The sequence below is a fragment of the Xiphophorus couchianus genome, chromosome 19 (genome assembly GCF_001444195.1).
Source record: "Xiphophorus couchianus chromosome 19, X_couchianus-1.0, whole genome shotgun sequence".
NCBI classification, from domain to species: domain Eukaryota; kingdom Metazoa; phylum Chordata; class Actinopteri; order Cyprinodontiformes; family Poeciliidae; genus Xiphophorus; species Xiphophorus couchianus.
The window spans coordinates 855,614-876,154 of NC_040246.1; the positions used below are offsets into that span (position 1 = coordinate 855,614).

General features: G+C 40.9%; 1 protein-coding gene across 3 annotated transcripts in view; it reads right to left on the reverse strand.

The window, feature by feature from the left end:
- Positions 1–20,541, reverse strand: part of atrn (attractin) — a 151,540-nt gene that overhangs the window by 79,774 nt on the left and 51,225 nt on the right. For all 3 annotated transcript variants that reach the window (XM_028001581.1, XM_028001584.1, XM_028001583.1), the window contains exons 22-25: positions 18,836–18,930; positions 16,042–16,120; positions 15,463–15,620; positions 5,179–5,240 (exon numbers count right to left, since the gene is read on the reverse strand). In XM_028001581.1, the coding sequence (XP_027857382.1) occupies positions 5,179–5,240; positions 15,463–15,620; positions 16,042–16,120; positions 18,836–18,930 (394 nt within the window). The remainder of the gene's footprint in view (positions 1–5,178; positions 5,241–15,462; positions 15,621–16,041; positions 16,121–18,835; positions 18,931–20,541) is intronic.

Sequence of the window (20,541 nt, forward strand, 5' to 3'; positions counted from 1 at the left end):
ATGGCGTCACAAACTGCATTTATACACCTGCCCGAAAACAGCGACTCTGAACGCAGCTCCATTGATTGTTCCAGTGCTAAACTTGATAAAACTCAAGAGTCTTTACTGGTTTTTGTTTCTAAATTAAGCTGATTAAAAGCGAAACTTGTTCTTCCTCTGGACCACCAATCAGTCGATACTGAAACAGAACCAGGTAAACAGTAATGGGGTTGGTGCATTTGAATTCAATTCTGTTTAATTATCTGGCCTCAAATTGAAACAAATGTCATCTGCAGGATCATCAAATAGATCCAATTTATTTCTCCAGGTAAACAGAATCCAGATGGGCTCAAATCAACTCCGATTAAACTGAACACTTTCTTTAAGATCCAGTTACTTTAAATATAATTTGATTTTAAAAGTTGTACAGTAAAATCAAATTATAACAAACGCTGTATTAGCACCCCGCTACGTGTCTCTGTAGACTGACTTAATTTGCATCTTTAGCAAACTGTGTCATATCTGTACAGATAAACTATTTAGAAAACCTAACTTCCTCTTTAAAGTAGCAAAAAGTGAAGCTTGAACAACTTCAAAAGCAGGTCAAACGTTTCCATTGTGGGGATGCATTGTTAAAATGCAGCATTTTGCTCTTGTGGATTCCTCCATCAAGCAGTGTGGAGTTACGCCACCCAGAAATTCGTCATCCAGGTCACTTATTACTTCAAAGCGCGCTTATGTTAGCAATCATGTTTTAAATTTCAGTCTGAGTTGGTGGGAAGAGAGAGAGAGAGAGGAGGGGGGGAAAGCTCAGGAAAACATTTCTGCAGCATTTTTTCCACAATTCTCCAGGGCTTTTTTTTTTGGTTGTTGCTTTTTTAGCATCTAGAACAAAAACCGAAATTTATGTTCATTTCGTAAAATATTTCACAGGAAGTTCGCCAGGCTTCCTGACTCTGGCTCCCCTTTTTTCCCCGCAAAGTGGCATTTCAATTTCAACAACTGCAGAGCTGCGGTATGAAGCGGCTGGACAGCTGGGTGTGAATATACGAATGCATCTGTGCGCTGTTAACGCGGATGTTCAGTTCATCTGTTTTTGCGGCTGGCGGACGCTTGTGGAGCTGGGAGGGGTGATGAGGAGAGAGAGATAGAGACAGAGAAAAAGAGAGAGAGAGAGAGTTTCTGCTGGTGCTGCAGATAACAGGATGGCACCACCTTCATCTGTCCCTGCGGGGGAGCAGCGGCGCACAGAGAACCAGAGCTCACAGTGAGAAGGCGAGATTAGGAAACGGAGAACGTTGGAGCAAAATGAGAGCAAACAATTTTCACGTTAATTAGCATCCCTCACCGCCCCCGCAACACAAACAACACGGCGCCCAAAGATACATAGGCAAACGGGGACGGGAAGAGGGGTTGGGGCTTCCTAACTTTAGGCTCTCTGCTCATCGGTGCTAAAATCAGTGGCAGCCGGCAAAAAAACAAACAAACAAAAAAACAACAAGTCAGAGAGGGAGTGACAGGTTGGGAGTACAGAAAACGGGGGCAAAGGGAAAAAAGTGTGGAGAGAAAACGGAAGGGGAGGAGCAAAAAAAGGAGAGCTGGAGATCAAAAGGAGATGGAGAGGAGAACAGGAAGGAGGATCTGTGGAAGAGGAGGAAGTGAAGATGGTTGACACGGAAGGAAAGGCTGAACCTTTTTTGTTTGTGTGTTTGTTTTTACTTTATCAGTTGTTGTCAAGTCGGCTTCCAACAGCGGGCACGACTTGTTCACAACAACCACTGACAAAACGATTCGGTGCTGGCAGGTGTGTAAATACGCTGGCATCATCAGCGGCAGCTAAGAGCAGCATCGGTACAAAGTGACAGAGACAGACGTAGGTCACCTTAGACGCTGATCGCTTTCAAAGCTCAAGCTTCTCTTCAGGCGGAAATGTAGCTTAAGATTAATGGTTTGGAAAAAGGATTCATATCACTGTCACTTTTTGGGATTTTGTCATGTGACAACCACAGACGGTAATGTTTTATGGCTGTGCTTTATGTCTATTAGTGCAGCTGAAGAAGAAAGCCAAAAGATAAGGCCAAAAACTGAAAAGTGTGGCATGCATTTGTGTTAGGGGTATACAGACTGCAGTTTGCTGGCCGATCACAGACTGTCCGGCCTGAGGATTACAAATTTGGCTGATACCATTTTTCTTTTTCCTGAAAAGTTGCAAAACATAGCATCAAAATTGCTAGGTTGGCAACAATGGGCTGACTATTGTTGTAACGGTTATCAGTCAATCAGCCCTCTCTCTTGGGGAAGACCAAAAAGGGAGACTGACGAATCCATGAAATCATCGGCCAATCAGCGATTCCCCAAAATTAAGAAAATCTCAGCCAATTTATCGGCCGACTAATTTGTTGGTGCGCCCTGTTGTCTTATTTTATACAAGTAAACTTTGAAAACATGAGGAGTAACCTGCTTTACAAAGCAACAACATGGTAAAACATGCTATTGTCATTTCAATTTATATAACCAAGTAGCAGAAAGTAAAATATTGGACAGTAGCTGCAACATTAACAGGAATAGCCATCCAATCAGAGACCCAGGGATCTCTTTTTTCCCCTTCAAAATTAGCCAGCATGCCATTTCTTTTACAAATATGCTATTATTATCAAAGGGCATCAGTAGGATGTTGACCTAAAGTAACATGCTCCATTCACTATGAAAAAAAAATAAAATGCTATCAGTCATATGCATCACCAACATGTTGACAAACACTAACTCACTCCATTCAGTTTATTAGGTTTAGTTTTTAAATCAAAATGAACTAAAATTCTAATTTTAGCTAGGATGCTAACATTAGCATGAGGGCTATGGCCAGTATGTTGATCTGCAGTAATATACTCCATTCAGTATGAAAAAAAAACAATGTTAAAGCTAATACTAGCTAAAATGCTAAAGCTAGCTTAAATGCTGTCATTGTGCTAGCTCACTATTTTTTTTGACTGACTCATTACAACACGTGGGCCATTTTAGTTTTAACTTCTGTCTCATTTGCCTTCTTCTATGCGTTTGCTTCACTTGATTTTATTTAGAGGAACCAGTGTAAAGGGGTAAATACAAATATACACCTCATACAAAATGAAAATCATGCTAGTTTTCTTCTTACTTCAGTTATTCATCACTTTGTGTTTGTGGATGCAACGGGACAGAATGTAGATAAAGGAGAGAAGGATGAAAACATGAATGGTAAATGGTTCCACTATGTTTATACCATGAACCTCAGCAAAGAGAAAGATTCTTCATTGTGTCCACAGTGTTTATAAATGGCTGTTCACATAAAGTAATGTACCGAGTCCAGAAAAACAAGGAGAAAAAAAAATCCTGTAGTTCTCTTGTGGGCGGCACGCACACAAAGAAACACACTTGTAGGACACCAGAGAAAAATCACACACATCCAGTCAACCACAATGCGGACACTTGTACTTATGGTCCAGTTCATTTTTAAAATCAATAACACATTACAGCAATTCCTGCAGATGTACAATTCAGGCCGCCCAAGAACAACAGCAGCGACAACACACGCACATTTTCAGACCTCCTCCAGAACAAGCACATCCATAATTACAAAGCACCCCGGACTTATAAAATGTTCAGATTTAGCACACTACATAAAAAAAAAACATGTAAGAAATCTGCTCCAACAACCATTTTTGTGTTGCTAAAAAGCAGCAGTAGGCAGTTCTGAAGCTGTCACCTGCAGTGGTGAGGCAAGACTCCTGACTCGCGCTCAGTTCCACAGAGATGCACAACCTTCCTGCTTTCATTTCAATCTTTCCACGCTCATCAGCACTGTTTCCTGCTGCAGCAGGCAGTTGTTTCCAGGGAAAGTAGAAAAAAAAAATTTCTGTGAAACCCTCTGCATTCTGCCTGCTGTGGGAACCTCGTGTCTGGCAATGGAGAATGGTTGGTTGTTCAGTGTCTAAATGAGGCTAAAAGCAGCGCAGTTGCAAATGTATTTATAAGTCTTGAAACTTTTTCACAATTTTTTCCACAACCAACTTGTCCAAACATTTTTAAAGCTGTAAATCTGAAGCAAGTGGCCTGAATTTGTCTTCAGTCCCCTGACCCAAGGTCTTTCACACACTTTAGCCCTTTCTCCATTGTCATGTCTCACTGCAGCTGTTCAATATCCGGTTGACATGGTATCCACAAGTACCGCCTTCACTCGTCCAGTGACCCAACTCCACAGGCCAAACAACTAATGCAGTCTGCTGCCAGTCCATGAATGAAGTCTGCTGCCAATCGAATCGCTTACCTAGCTAGCACCACCACTTGGTTTCAAAAAAACGGGGGAAGAACTGCGCTGGATCTGCAATTGGAGATGAATCTGGGAAAGGTTGACTCCTAAGAACCAATTAAAACCTGTGGACAAGGGACTTTTGACATAAACTGTGCCAGTGTGGCACTGGCTGTATGTCTGGTGTCACTTTTCATCTGGAAGGTGAAACTCCATCTAGTCCATCTGCCTTTCAACTCTAGGCAAGTAGGCAGTGGAACAGTATTGCCACCACCACGTCACCATAAGGATCGCAATATTGTATTGGCTAAAAGACAATCAGTATTAATCTTTTGGATTGACAATACAGATAAATTTAAAAGTATGTTTGTGTGTGACGTAGGAGACAATGTCCTGTCTTGAGTTTGTTTGTGGATGCCGACAGCTAACCAGCAGCTGGAAACCAGTGAGTCACATTAGTTTCTCTCAGTAATTTCAAAAGATTTTTTGCCAACTTGCTCTCACCACACTAAACACACACGGATGCTGAACCCTTAAAAAAAAAACACTTAACCGCACATTACACATCTCAGAAAAGTTAATTTTCTGAGATGCTTCTTCAGAATATCAGTCATGTTAAATAATCAGAGCTGTGAGAGCGGGGAGGATTTAAGAGCTCAACAAGTGGTTGAAGAAGGCAGGGAAAGAAGTGTCTCGACTCTGGGGTGGATTAAGATGGTCCGAAAAGATTCTGCTTCTTGAACAGATCTTATCTGAAAGTGGCCGACTAAAATGGCGCTGACATTTTCCTTCCTAGCCTTTTGAAGCCGGATGGAGTGCGGATAAACTGACCTGTCACCTACAGTCAGTGTGGGGAACGTGTGCTGCGAGGGACTCACGGGTCTCCAAGCCTTCATGTGTGTGCGTGCTGTGCTCACCTGAAGAACGTGACAAAGAACTGCACCAGGTCCATAAAGTTGCTGTGCTGGGAAAAAGCAATCTGTTAAAAAATAGAAAAAAGTGGAGAGAGAGAGAAAAAAATAGTTAGAAATCAGGTGGTACAAGGGAAATGTTACAACAAGAGGTTAGATAACATACATACAGATAGATAATGCCAGTTATTGCAAACACTTGATGGCAGATGCTGGGGTTGTACAACCAGTCATTAGCTTCACTTAGGGTTTGAGAAGTTTCTTTCCCTTAATAAATTAAATCATTTTAAAATAAAAATTTTTATTTACTGCGGTTATTTTAGTCTGATATTAAATCTAAATCATTTAAGTGCCATGCAACCGCAAAAAGGAGAAGAATATGCAAAGGGGAAACATTTTTTCACACGACTGTATGACAAACTACAAACATAGGTTCTCAAAGCCCAGATGTGAAGATTGTTTGTTGCGACTAATTTGTGGTTCATGTTTCCAAGTGGTTGTGATGTGTCAATAACGATACGCAGTGTTGCTGTAAGCCTTTCTTTATTTCCTTCAGACTTCGCCGCCGCAGCCACTGAAGGCTCAGAGTCAGTTGATCTGATGCTCCAAACCAATCATGTCAACTAGACAACAAGCCGGCAGCGCTGCCTTTCAGCAACACACAGCCTGTCTGAGAAAATAAAAGCAGAAAATGAATGAATGAATAAACTTCATTCCTGAATACGTGGGCCGAAATATTCTCCATGTAATCATCACAAGTGCCCCTGCTCCAGCGACATCCTGTCTTAATCAAGGTTGCCAGGGGCAACGCACGCAGAGTCATTCCACCTCCCCACCCCACTTTTCCCTCCTACAGCCTCCTACCTTCACCTCAAAGTGCCTCACGGTGAACCGCCAACCTGTGACGACGCAACACTGCCCCTCTCTGGCATCCCCAGGGTACTGCGCCCGCTTCATGAGAGCCCAGTACTAAACACAAACTTTTGTGAACCGAAATGAAATTCTTGGACCATGCTCTCATCACCACTGCTGCTTACTATTCACCATAAAGGCTGAAGTTGACATGCAGATCTGAATGACCAGAGTCTACAACAACCCTAAATAGGTACGAGTGAACAAATGAGAGGTGACGAGACAAGATCAAGACGGTTGTGCGTTGATAGGTGCACAAGTGTTTTATTTGCACATAATCAGCACCATATGGATCACCAAAGTGCAGTCGGTGGTTGCTGATGAGCTTCAAATCCTCAGAGAGACAACTTTCCTCCAGTCTGTTGATCACCGAAAATAACTTCAGAGGTGTTGCTAGGCTCACTGAGAACTTTCAGAAAGATGTCAACATCAAGGAGGAGGCTGGGGAAATGTCAGCTAACTTGTTAGGCGTCTAATTAGGAAAAAAAAGTTTAAAACAGTACCAACACTGCAGGCACTCTAGAGTTAATCTCTTGACAGACAAAAAACAGACTAAATGGCACATGGGAAACCACAAAGAGTTCAAAATTTAAGATGTACACTGACTGAGCAAAAAAATCTGGGTTAAAAGAAAAGCAGGAACACTAATGCGTCATCACATGAGCAGAACTTATCTGAGAAATACTTCAAGCCTTGAACAGCTCAGAGAATATCATCTTTACAAAGAGACCTTCTAATTTAAATACAGAAAAATGGGAGTCAAATCAATCCATTCACACCAGACTGATGCAAATTCTAAAAGAAATTTGATCTCAAGCAACTCAGCCGAATGCATCAAGTTCCTGACTTTGCAGCAATTGCTCTTCCAGAGCAAGCACAGAGTTAACTTTGAAACAATTTGTCATACTGACAATGAATGGAGCGACAATGGAAAGGACAACTCCACTTTAACAGGAAGAAACCTCCAGCAGAGCCTGGGTAATGTGAGCAGCCATCTCAATCAATCAAGCAAACTTTACAGAGCACAAAGTGATTTACCGAGGGCAAGACCAGAAAGTTCCTCAAGAAATGATCACAATGATCAACTTAAGTAAACTGACAACACAAATATTCACAGGTAAAACAACAATGAGGAATTAAAAGTGAGAGTGATTGATTAGGAACTGTGGAAATACTTTTGTCGATTAGAGCAGTAAGAATACTGAAGATACATGTATATAAGGAGAAACATAATATATAATGTTAAAGAGAAAGGTAAAAAAAAAAAAAAAGAAGCATTATTAATTGGAGAGAAAACTAAGAGACACAGGAGAAGTTGCAGAGACCCACAGCCAGGGTGGGAGAATTGGTTGACAGAAAAACTATAAAGTTCACATTTATGGAGTCATAAATGTGGCTGAAAGAGAGGCAAGAAGAAACCTTGTTTAGCAAGACCTACTCAAAGTCCTATTTGCCACAATTTATGTAGAAGACGCAGCAAACATGTTGGCAAAGTTGACCTAGTCTGATGAGGTAGAAACTAAACTTTCTGACCAACTTTACAAAATGCAATGTTTGGAAGATAAACCGTGTCCTTCAGGTTTAAGCCGTGTATAACTACTAGTTGGATCTTGGAGGTCAGTGTCAGCTCTCTGGATGTCCACCTGTTCTTGAGTTGGATGAAGGGGGACTCTTTGTTAATTCTTGCCTCCACAACTACATTGGTTAAACCTTGCTAGTCAATGATGGTAGGTGAAAGACCGTACTTCTTCCAGAGGACTTTCATTTAGGGTGATTGGACTGATGCTATTGGAAGTTGATTTTAAGGATTTTAGTTTTCTCTTTATGGATGATAAGTCCCACCAATGTACGATACATCAGTCTCCTCTTGCATTTGCTACTGGTTGTGGGAAAGAAGTGTGACCGTCTACTGAATTCCATTCCTGTGAAGTTTTCATGACCCAGTCAATGACGATGAGAAAGACGAATGGGGACAACAAGCCTCCTTGTCAAACTCCATTTTTGGAAGCTATTGGTATGTTACCCTTTGTGGATCAATATAAATGTTATTCCCTCATAGCTGGGATATCGTAGTACTGGAGAAGCTTCCATAGGACCTTTCGATCCACACAGTTAACGCTTTTGTTGACAAAGTTGATGGACAACGTTAAATTTCTCTTTAAGGACTGTTTGACAATAATGCGTAGTGTTACAATCTCGTCCTTGCACGATTACTTCTGTCAGAAGCTTAATTGCTTGTCGTAGTTGTACATCAACAAGGTCATCCACTCAAGGAGGATGTGTTGGATGACTCTACAGATGACTATACTTTTGTAGTGTTTCCAGTTGCTGAGACCACCTTTCTTAAGGTACACTACAGACTGACTTCTTCCAGTCAGTAGCTCTTCTTTTTCCCAAAGCTTCTTGAAGAGTACAGTGTCCCCTCTGATATTTCCAGGACTACTTCCAGGGCCTCTGCAGGTATGTCGTCAGGTCCAGCAGCTTTCCTAATCTCTTCTCTAGTCAACTTGTCACAGTTGATGATGAGAGCTTTGTTGGCTGGGTTGATGGCTGATGGATTTGGTGACATGGGTCCACTTAGGACCTCCCTAAAGTGTTCAGATCATCAGTTCAATTGCTGTGCTAGTCCCTCCTTGTCTTTGCTGGGTCATCCTGGCTTGCTGTACTTTCCAAACTATTTCTTACGCGTGTCATAGACCTGTTTCATACAACCGTTGTATGCTGCCTGTTCTTCTCCCCCTGCCCGTGCATCTATGCAGTCTTTGTCTTTCCTAATCCTCGTCTTCACTGCTCTGTAGTTGTTCTTTTTAACCAGCTTCTTTCATTCTCCGTCATTGTTCACTCAGCTGTGAACAATGTTTCTTAATTCCAACCACTTTTTCACAGGCTGTTATGTGTGTCTCTTTACCGGTCTGCCAATTTGTCTGTATACTCCTTTTGTCCTTTTCCAATTTCTTGTGCTTTTTTAGCACCTCAATGTTGTCCTTTAACTGAAAACCAAGCTCCTCCCTGACGCTGGTGACCTTTAGGTCGTCTGTCATAATACTTCACTCTACCATGTGTTGTTCTTATCCAATTCTTCTTGAACTTCAACTACATGTTGGCTACTACTAGGTGGTGGTCAGATGCCACATCCGCTCCTCTTCTAACTCTTATGTCCTGGAGGGGTCTTCTAAACTTCTTGATAATGCAGAAGTGGTCCACCTGTGACACTTCAGACATACACAAGTGTTTTTAATAAACACATAGCAATCCTGTGATAAAAAAAAATGTTGGCGTCTGGAGAGGAAAACAGATCAAGGAATACCAGCAGGACTAAGCTCAAATCGAGAGCTACAGGGGAGCGGTTTAGATCACAGCTCCTTGAATGTGACAACCATGTATCATTTTCCCTCAGTCTCTCAATTATGCACCACTTTGTTCTGCTCTCTCACGTAAAATGCCAGCAAAACACAAAGTTTGTGGTCGGGACATAACAAAATGTGAGAAAGGTCGAGCATGAATAATGAAAATGAGATTCATCCCGAGACTTTATGAATAAATACAGCTAAAGCTTTAAATTATTAAAGAAAACCTTGTTGACTATGGCCCTGGAACTGCTTATTCCTTGTGACAGCCGCCTTAAAGAGCCACAGACTTCTCCGAGTGATTAGATGTACAGAATTCTCACCTACAACAACTATGAACCTCTGAAGGAAGAGGCCTTCAAAGGTTCACGAACAGCGCCCCTGGGTCATGTCATCACTGCCTGACTCAATTTAAGAAAGTGCAAGCAGGCTGCCATGCCGACAACACGTTTGAGAACAGCTATTGTTGTGGCTGTTCTCGAGTGTCAGCCGTGTTCAACAGGGGAGCATGAAGCCCAGGTGGTGCTCCTCTTGCGTGCCCGCTAGAGAAAGATACTCTATAGGACGTGTTGCTGTAGGGTATCAGGAACGTAAATATTCAATATTCTTTTAATGGCTACTAGCAGCTATTTCATCTACACCGGAGCTTTGGCAGACAGCGACGGTATCGACGGGGAGCGACTCAACAGGTTCTACATTCAAAGAGTGAATGGAATCTCAACTTTAAACGTGACATGACTGTATTGCGTTTTTAAAAACTAGAATAGATCTGTTATGTCCCAGTGACTATACATGAATTATGGCAGTGATTTAAGTACAAACGATCCTGTCCAAGATTTCCACACCTTTTTCATGTGAAATCTGTTCAAGGCTCAACTTTCTAGAGTTCTAACTCGTTTCTGTTCAGTTTAAAATTTATAAAATACAAACTTTTATTATGAATTTGAAGCAGATGTTTCTGCATCAGACAAGACACAAAGAATAAGTGAAAGAAAAGGACACGCAAAACAAGGAAAGAGTAAGTAGTAAAGTGAGATGGGTAAAAAGTAAATAGATTAGGAATGAAGGTCACAAGGAAGAGAGGGAGTAAAGAAGGAAGCAAAGGACACAGATAAGGAAAATATAGTAAAAAAAAACAAGTAAGGAAGGCGAGACAAAGTAAGAAGTGAAGAACAAAAGGAAGCAATGAAAGGAAGGAGAAAAAAGGAAAGGAGAGTCAAGTAAGATGTAGACAATAAGGAAGTCAACAGGGAAGAGTTAGCGGAATTAATGTTCATGATTAGCGCTTCATGTTAGCACAGCTAACTAGGTAATTAGTGGTGAAAAGACATTTAAGAAGCTATTTGAAAAGGAAACCATTGAGAGAAAGGAAGTGAGAGAGTTACCCATTTGTCGCAGGTAAGAGGAAAGCTAAACAGAGCTCAGCAAAGCGTTCTGCTTTATTTTTTTAAGCGTCGAACGTCCATCAAACATGCCAGATCTGAAAGCATCAGAGGCCTTTTTGAAATGAGAAAGGTGCCGTAAAGGCCTACCTTCTGCAAATATACACAGCGACTGGCTTGTTAGTAATGCTAACCATGCTAACTGGGCTAATGACTAATGCAATATACCACAGGCGGATCCAAAATGACTACTTTGGCATCTCTATTTTTAAATGAGGGGGTCAAAGTTTTGCAAAATCAGACAACACTCTGTTTGGTGCATCCAAACTCGCCAAGACCACCGGGCTTTTCTGGGGGAAACCCTGTATATATGTATATAAATGTACACGCATTTCTTTTTTTACCAGTACTATTTTTTCTTTCCTCAAATTATGACCAAGCTTTACTCGCTCTCTGCACACTGACAAAGCCTCCACTCCTGCTACCCCTCCTCTCAGATTGCTGTGAAGCACCAGGCGTCCACAGGCAGCCCAGATAAACACTCCACAGCTCCACAGAGTGGGGCCCAGCCAGCCCATCGCTGCAGCTGCTGCTGCTCCTCCGCAGCGGGGCATCAAATTAGGAGGCTGTTCTAATCTCCACCATATCATGACATGTTCATGTTCACCAAGACACAGAACAGAAGGATTACAGCTCTTTAATGTGATTAGTCTGGGATTTGTGTTTAATTACAATCATCATTAAATTCAGATCTATTCTTCATCGGGGGTGGGGGAAGAGGAAAAATAAATAAATAGAATCAAGGGGAACGGGGAACTCTTGGCTGACTAATTTCACCGCAATTGATTTTGTTTTCATGACCTGATTTGCTCGACACAGACGATGATGACATGAAAGAATTCAATCTCATCTTTTGGTGTCGGGGAAGGCAAAACAAAGAACGTATTTTTTTGTGATAAATGCCGGCGGTTGAATGAAACCGGCAGGTGGTTTGGTCGCAAAACTGGAAAACGCATGAGCTGCTATTCTTATGATTTTCGAGCACGTGAAGGTGGACAGAGTCGGTGTGTGAGGAAAGTAAGCAGAGAGTTGTGTTAGAAGCCTGGAGAGTGGGCTTTGGCTTTCCGCACGCGGCCGTCTCTGAATGAAGCATGTGTTTCAACTTAACATTCCACTTTGCCCTTCGCTCCTTCTCGGTCTGCCGCTTTGCCGATCTGCGCCGGAGGCACCCGCCACCTACGATCACACGCGCAAAAAGTCCAGCAGCAGGTCAGCGAAGGCGAGAGGAGCAGAGAGAAGGAAATGGAGGGCCGTTAGTAAGTGGTGGAAAATAGTTTGAGAAGAGCAGCGGCGCGAGGAGGAGGTGGAGAGGTTTACCTCAGCGCTGGGTGAAAAAGTCCTGCGCTCTTTTGGTTTCAGGAACAGGGGGTGATCTTCTACATGATCCCACCCAGTAAGACAGGAGATGAAGTGGATCAGAGCCGGATGAGAGGAGGAAATGCAGCGGGGCGGCGACGTGGACCACCTGAGGTTCTGAAGCTGAGAAAGACCTAAAATCCCCTCACACTGCACAGCTGAGCGTAGAAGATGGAGGCAGGATTGTGATCCCCCCCCCCACCGGGCAGGCAGAGGGGGTCTGCACGGTGTGACCAGTCACATCACTCAGAGCTGTTTCGGGTGGAACGCTGTCAGGGCGGACTGCCGGGAGCGCCTCGCTTTCCAACCACACCGCACAAGCCTGCTAACGCTAACCGGGTCGACGTTCAGAGCCGACATCAGAACCACACAGGAACAATCCTCAGCATCGCAGCTAAACAAAGAGCCGTTTATATTGTATTATGATCCACAAGGCTAAAACTCGTTAAGTCTGAGCTTTTCATTTTTATCTTAAACTGTATTGATATTTATTTTTAACAGAGAAAGTATCTTAAACAAACATCAAACCTGCTATGAAAAGCATAAAACTTCTGGAATGACCTTATACAAGCTCTGAACTCAACTCTAGGGAAGAAAGGATATGAAGTACAGTTACAAGGAAGGAAGGAAGCATAAGGAAGGAAGGAAAGAAAGAATGAGGGAAGGAAGAAATGTAGGAAGTAATAAGGAAAGAAAAAACAGGAAAGTAAGAAAATAAGGAAATAATGAACAAACAAAAGATGGAAGAAATGAAGTACAGGTAGAAGGAAGGAAGTTAAAAGGAAAGGAAAGAAGGAAAGAAAAAAGGAAGGAAGTAAAAAAGAATGAAGAAACAAAGGAAGGAGGGAAGGAAATGAGGAAGCATGGTATGAAAGAATTAAGGAAGAATGGTATGAAGGAAGTAAGAAAAATGGATGTAAGAAAAGAAGAAAGGAGAAAAAAGAAAGAAAGGAAGGAGTGAACAATGGAAGGAAGGAAATGAAGTACAAGTAGAAGAAAACAAGATGTCTGGATATTTTGGGACAGAGGATAAAATCTGGAAGCACAAACAGAATACTTCCCCATTATTCTAGCACATATGGTACTGGAATGACAATGTTTGTTTTTTAAGTTGTTTTTTTTAAACAGGCTTTTCTTGGCAGATACAGATTTCAGATTCTCTTTCAGATTTTATTATTTTGAATCTTTCTCCAAAAGTTACAACCAGAGACAAATGAAATCACTGCAGGTTCTGTTTATGCCTCTATCCATCTAGAAATGGGCTCAAACTACATGCTATTGGTTGATGCATTGACCAAAAATAATAATAATACATTTTGTTTTACTGAGTGACGTCGACAGTACGCATCTTATTCACACAGTAAATATTAGCTAAAGCCTTGCGACAAATAATAATAAAATAAAAAAAAAACAAGGAGCCTTTGAATTACTAAACATCACAACAGCTACAGCGCTGATGATGCATTGGAGTGCCTCCCTGAGTTCAGCACTGATTGTAGCAAAGCCATATAAACACACGCTGCCGGCTAGCAGGACAGCAGATGAAGGGTCTTATTCACTGCAGCTGCCAGGAAGCAGACATCAACAAGTCCAGCACAAACACTCTGCTCTGAAGGAGCAGCAGTTCCTCTGCACTGGACACATTTTCAGGACAGCCTCCAATGTCTCACTGAGACCTGAAACTTTTGAGAAACAAGAACAATAACTTTTAGGATTTTGATATATGTAAAGCTGATTTAGAGAAAGCCTCCCCAGTCGCATGTTTTCGACTTTTCGACGGCTGCAAGCAATGAGTCTCGGTCGTATCTGGGCCAAACGGCTTTCCTTCCTAGAAGTGAACTGATGAGGACCCCTACTCTACCTCGTGACCAATTAAAGCATGAAAATGAAAACACTGCCCCTCCGGTTCAGGATGAAACATGGTCATGACATGCCAATTATACAAGGGTTTCACCAACACAAATTTAAAACTTTTTAAGAACTTTTTAAGACAGCTTTGAAATTAATTAAAGACCTGCACGGCAACAAAAATGCACAAAAGAAAATCGCAAATAAATAAAGAAATTGGAAGGAATGGCAAAGGAAGTGAGCCAATGGCTAAGATGAGGATTGTCCAGACAGCCGGCGATACATTTGCACTCAACTATGAAGGATGTAAAATGGCTAGGTGGCTTTACACTAGCTAGGTAGCTAGAAAAGGTGTATTAGCAGCTAGCATGACTCAAAGTTTTACGTAGCAGTAAAGTCCCATGAGAAACAAGAAAACTACACAAAATCTATGAAGTCCTACCACAACAATTAAGACCTGTGAATAACATATAAAAGGCTAACTTATTTTATGTGAATTTAAGACATTTTAAGGCCTTACTGTAAGATATGTTAAGACTTTTTAAGAATGCATGGACACCCTCCATAGAGAGAGAATGAAGTGGGGGGGGGGGGGGGGGGGGGGAACAGGCCCACCAAGAATAACTAACAGAACGAAAAAATAATCCAAGAAAAAATCCTAACTGCATTGATAATTATTAGGCCTATCAATGTTAACATATGAACACGTGCGATTGATCTAAAACGCTTAACTTGCTAATATTACATAATTCATATTAATTGCGTTATATTGACCTGAAAGCCTCTCTATCGCAGAGGGTTACATAGTAGAAAGCAGCATGTTACACTTGTTGTCTTGTTCTGCGGTCAGAAATGCAGAGTCGCAAGCGCGAGTGAAAAAATGAGTGAGGAGAGACGGACTGGTGCACTCAGCAGGAAATTTCGCTTTAAAAAAAAGATAGACGTTTAGATAACACCAAGCTAATATGTTACCTATTTACTGCAACAATGAACTATCCTTCCCCTGAAGAACAACCAGTTAATAGTTAGCATTTCTAAACTACGTTTGAAACAAAATGACTTTTTTTAAACAGTCCTGAACATAAAAAACTGACCTGATCAGTTTGAGATGACTGAACATTTTCCCAAACATTTATTGAAAACGTGCATTTTTACATTTCAAGCTTACACAGTTTTAAAGCACAGTGATGAATCACAGCACTAGCGCGTGATTAAAACTTTCAATCAATTCACAGCACTAATAATAACAGTGCTGTAATACAACCTAAATGCAGTTCCCTGTTTAGCCTTTTCTGTATTCAACTGAATAACTTGCGTACAGGGGGAAAAAAATGGTAAAGACGTTCCCAAGGGCTGTAATCCAACTTGATTTGAGAGAAACTCACTTGGATCTTAATGGGCCACGTGAAGTTGCTGATGTAGACGAAGAACGTTATGTTCGGACTGTTGCGGAAATCGAAGTTCTCGTTGGAAAAACTGTCTTTGAATTCCTTGATGTTACACCGGGAGATGATTGGAATCTCCTCTCCGGTCTGGGTGCCTGCTGGAAAACAGAATAAAAAATAAAAAGAAGTGTCATAATGGATGAAGAAGGCAGGAAAGGAAGCCATGTTGAGTCGACAATAAAAAAAAATTAAAAAAGGAGTGAAAGTTGGTGTAGTAGAAAAGAAAAGAGCTAAACATAGAATACTAAAGGAATTTTTAAATATTAATAAAAATCAGAACAGTTTACCTCAACATAGTAAGAAAATATTGTAGAAACTACAAAAGTACCCTTTAAGTAGCAGCCTCTTTGTGTCAACTTCTTAAGCCAAAGTTATTCATAATTTAAAGTAAAAAAAAGGACAATATTTTAAACTTCATTTTTCTTCCTTGGAAGTAAAGAGAAGAAATATTCGCTTTCAGATGGACGTGTAAAGCAACAGCTTGTTGCTAGGTGTGTTTCCTCTGACACAGAAACGTACCTGTGAAGCTGGTCGCCCAGGTAATGTTCAGGTTGAAGTTCTTGGAGGCATTTATGAACACGTCCAGATCGCGGTTTGGCTGTGGGCAGAGCGGAAACACAGCAATTATACCAACAGCAACATCACTGCTTTTAATTTGTCTCCAAAAAACAAACAAACAAACAACAAAGATACTTGTAAGAGAAGCAAAAGCCAGCGAGGAAAGGCTAGATTTGATTTAATTAGGTACTGAGAAACTAATTTCATCGCAGGTCAGACAGCAGAGTATAGATTTTATTCACGCTGCAGCAGCACAAACACACTTGTGAATAAGAGCAAACAGCACAGGTAACAGAAGATAAATTCCTTTAATAACTCCAAACTATGTGTACTATATTGTTTATGAAGACTATACGACTAGAGACGTGCAGAGACTGAATTCTGCTGGTTTACAACTCAATTTGAGAGGAAGAAACTTTAAAATGCAGTCAGTGAATGCACCACACTAAGCACTACTATGTCACTCTTCGGTGTGGATGTTGTTACTGAGCACTTTTCAGCAGCAGCTACAAAACGATCCAAGCTTTTAAACTTTTAAACATGCTGTCACTTTATTACCACAAACTTCAATTGTCTTTTTTAAGTATGTGGAAGATTTTTAAACGTAAGTCGATAAGATTAGATTGATTTCTGATCCAAGTTTCCGAATAATTATTATTATTTTTTTAAATCAGGGCCAACTCATCAGTGCACCCCTACAACATAGCTTTAGCTCTAACAAACACAAAATATTGCACATTTATTTAACAGTAGGTGTTACTCACTTGTTTTAGATGCAAAACTTAATTCCTAATCACACTTTATTAAAAGCAAGAACAAGCATTTAAATTGGATTCTTTCCTAATCTTACAGATGAAGTTAAGTCAGACAAGCCGTTATCACTTCCTGTGTGAAGGTAATTATCTCTGCTCCTGCTCAGATGACAAATGGATTACATTTCAGCCGTTGCAACACTCTGGTGAAAGCTTCATCAGGGGAGAAAAACCGTCTGGAACATTTCATCAGACGCTTTCATTTCAGTTTCAGTTCCAGATGCTCCTGGCGAATAAACGCAAGTGGACGAGCTTTTGTTTGCTGGGAAAACAGCTGTGTGACTGCGACAAGCAAATTTCCAGATAAGACGTCACTTTGATTCACAGGTCAATCTGTTCAAGGCCTCATGTGTTAATAAGAGATATCAGGAATATCCAGCATGTTTTGTGATCCTAAGGTTCTACTTCTTGGGCTCTAAAACACGATTCGTACAGCAGGTGATTATGGTATTTATTAGGAAAACGCTGCCAAAACAGCACTTTGGATTGTAAAGGATGTAATTAGAAAGTGGCTACTGCAGCTGTAGTAGCAGCTAAACTTGGCTTGTAAAGAATTGACTGAAGCCCCGCCCACAACAGAGTGTGTTTTTCTAAAACAGAAAGATTTTTAATCGTTTGTTCACATGACAACGGCGTTTTAGGGGATCAAAACCAACATTTCCTGAAACAGGCTGCAGAGTGAAAATTTCGCTCTTGCATATTTGTGTGGACAGCAAAAAAAACAATTTTTTGTGATAAAGCTAACATCTTAGCCTAACTGGTAACTTGACCCATAACCCTGAACGCATCATTGACACAATACATAACAATAATGGAGGATTACCAGCAGGAGCTGGTGCATAAAGTACTAAAACAAGACTGCCTAACCTTTGTTAGGACTTTGGGTCATTTTTATTTTCTGTTGTGTGGCCAACCATGCAAACAACGTTTGGAGGCTTTATACACGTCCCATACTCCTTGTTTGGCACCACTTTCAGGTCTGGGGAGTAAAAAATATGACATTATAAGTTGGTGTTTTTGAAATGAAAACTGCTCCTGTGTGGGCGGGGCTTTGAGGGGTTCTGAAAACACATTCACATCAAGTATTTGCCAAGTCTATGAAAACAGGCATTTTCCTTCCACTTTACAAAGTAGTTGACGATAGACGAACTACTTTGTCGGTCTATCATCTACAGTCTTGTTAAAGTTATAGAAGCTTCAAGAGCTTTGGGTTGGGTTGTATTTGCAGTCTTTTAAACTAAAAGAGAGTTGCATCCACAAAGGTCATGCCATATTTTAGGAGAACATCATAGACAGAAAACATAGCAAGGGAGGACTACATCGTGCTGGAGCTCCTGCTAAAAGTTCAACAAACAACTCCACCCAAACTTTGTTGGTCACCATCTTTGGTTTCTTGTTGCGTTTAAGGCTAACCATGTTAACGACGTGCGAAGGCTTTTACGCACGTCCCAATCGGCGCCAGTTGCAGGTCTGGGGGAGTAAAAAGTCAAAAGTAAATGACGCTAAAGGCCAGTGTTTTTGAAATTAACTTAGTAAAAAAGCTCTCCTGTGATGGGGACGGGGCATTAGGGTTTCTGAAATCAAGTTCACACCACACTTTTCAGATTTCTAGTCTTGTTTTTATTAACATCCTGTAAAATTAAAGGGTTTGGATTTAATATTTTTTAAACTAACATACTAAGTTCATGCTGCTGATAAATGTTAGTTGATCATAAGGAGCTCTTTAAAAGCAGAAATCGTTGTTTCTTTCCTCTTTTCAGCATTCATTGACTCACTTCAGGTAATGCCAAAGAGCAAACATGTTAGAGGAGCAGCAGTAGGGGACACATGACTACTGTAATCAGAAAATAAAGCACCTCAGTCATGTGGTGGTTCACTCGATATATTTATTCTTAGCAAGTGGACAGCTGCCAGGACGGCGGGGCGTTTTCTGCCCGACATACCTCCTCAGGTGTGGCCACGAAGTTGATGGCGGTGTAGTAGCGGTCGTCCTCCTGCGACAGGCTGAAGGTGAACTGGTAGTCGATGAGGAGCGTGTCTGGAGAGAGAGGCCAAAACAGGCGAATAAGTCTGGCTTGAAGGTCGCCCGGTAACATGCTTTCAGACAACGCTCCGGGCGGGAAAGGATCCCCATTATTTCTCCATTTTTATTCCCCCTCCTCAGAATATTTTTTTTGTGTGTGTGTTCTGTGTTAAAAGGTCATGAAACCATTACAGCATCAAAACAACAGAGTTAACGAGTCGCCCAAAAAACAAAAAACGCAAAGGTTTTCTTTTTGTTTTACACTTTTCTCTGGACTTTATTCGTCATGATCTAGAAACCGAGAATTCAATTTCCCAGCCTTTCTTCGGCTTTATTGACCGGCACAGGAAAAGCCATTTTCTTTGTCAGTGTGTAGCCGCGCCAGCTGCTGTTCTATATAAAAAAAAAAATATATATATATATATATATATATATATATATATATATAGGATGCTTCTCATCCTGCCCAACCTTTGAAGAAAAATAACAATTACCACAGAGAAATACATCTATCTTCAGACTGGTAAAACCTCTTTCAGGAGAAATTCTGCTGCCACAACTCAATGTCCAATGGTTGATCTGGGAAGCAGCAAAAGGAAAAAACGGCTCCTGATATATGAGCTGTTGTGTCTCTATACTGGTTTATACACTGATTGACTTCAGTTCTGATTACTGAGAGAGAAAAACAATTGTATTTAAAATTTACACCACCAAACAATGACTCTGGTCTTTGCAATAAGACCTTTAATCTCAACTTGTAACCGTCGCGTTGCGTATTTTAGTGGGTGAAAAAGTTACGATTGCAACGGCTAACTTCCAAAAGTGAGAACGTATCGACCAGCTGATGTGTCATTACCAGACAGCATTCAAGGAGACAGCAGCTGCGTTTCCACTAAGCACAGAATTGCTCAAATTGAAATTATGAAAATAAATTTGCTTAACGAAAGTGAAGCGATTTCAAAAGAGAGGAAAACTTTTTTGTGCGAGGAGTTTTCACCCGCATCAAAATAGATGTAATTTGCAAAACTGCAATGGAAATACGTTTTCTGAACCACAGGAGTCACGTGACCAACAGCTGGATGTTACTACTGGCGGAAACGACGAAGAAGAAAACAGGAAGTAGTATTTTGTTTTCGTTTTGTTTTTTGTATAGACAAGGTGCTGCTGGCTCCATCAGAGCTCTCAGGGCATCACAGTCCATAAAAACTTGCATTCTAACGTGTTGAATCCATGCAATTTTCCCAAAATGCCGCATACATAGCCGCTCCCATATGAATGTATGAATATATTTCATTCAACTGTTTACATTTGTTGGTGCCATGATTTTTAATAACAAATGGCGTGACTTTAACTTAATGTCTTATTTAATGGAAACATCATAATTGAGAACTTGTGTTTTATCGACATTAGGAGAATATAAACCAAGATTTACATACGTTTGTAAAGGAAATGCAGCTATAGATGTGTGTAAATATGTTAGCAATGCCAAAAATAGTTATTATGTCCTCTACTGAGCTGAAATATTTTCTTGCCAGGAAAAAAAAAAAAACAGCAACATGTGACGAGCATTTGTATTCACTCCCCTAATAAGACGCAGTTGAAATCTCATGATGCCGCAATGGTATG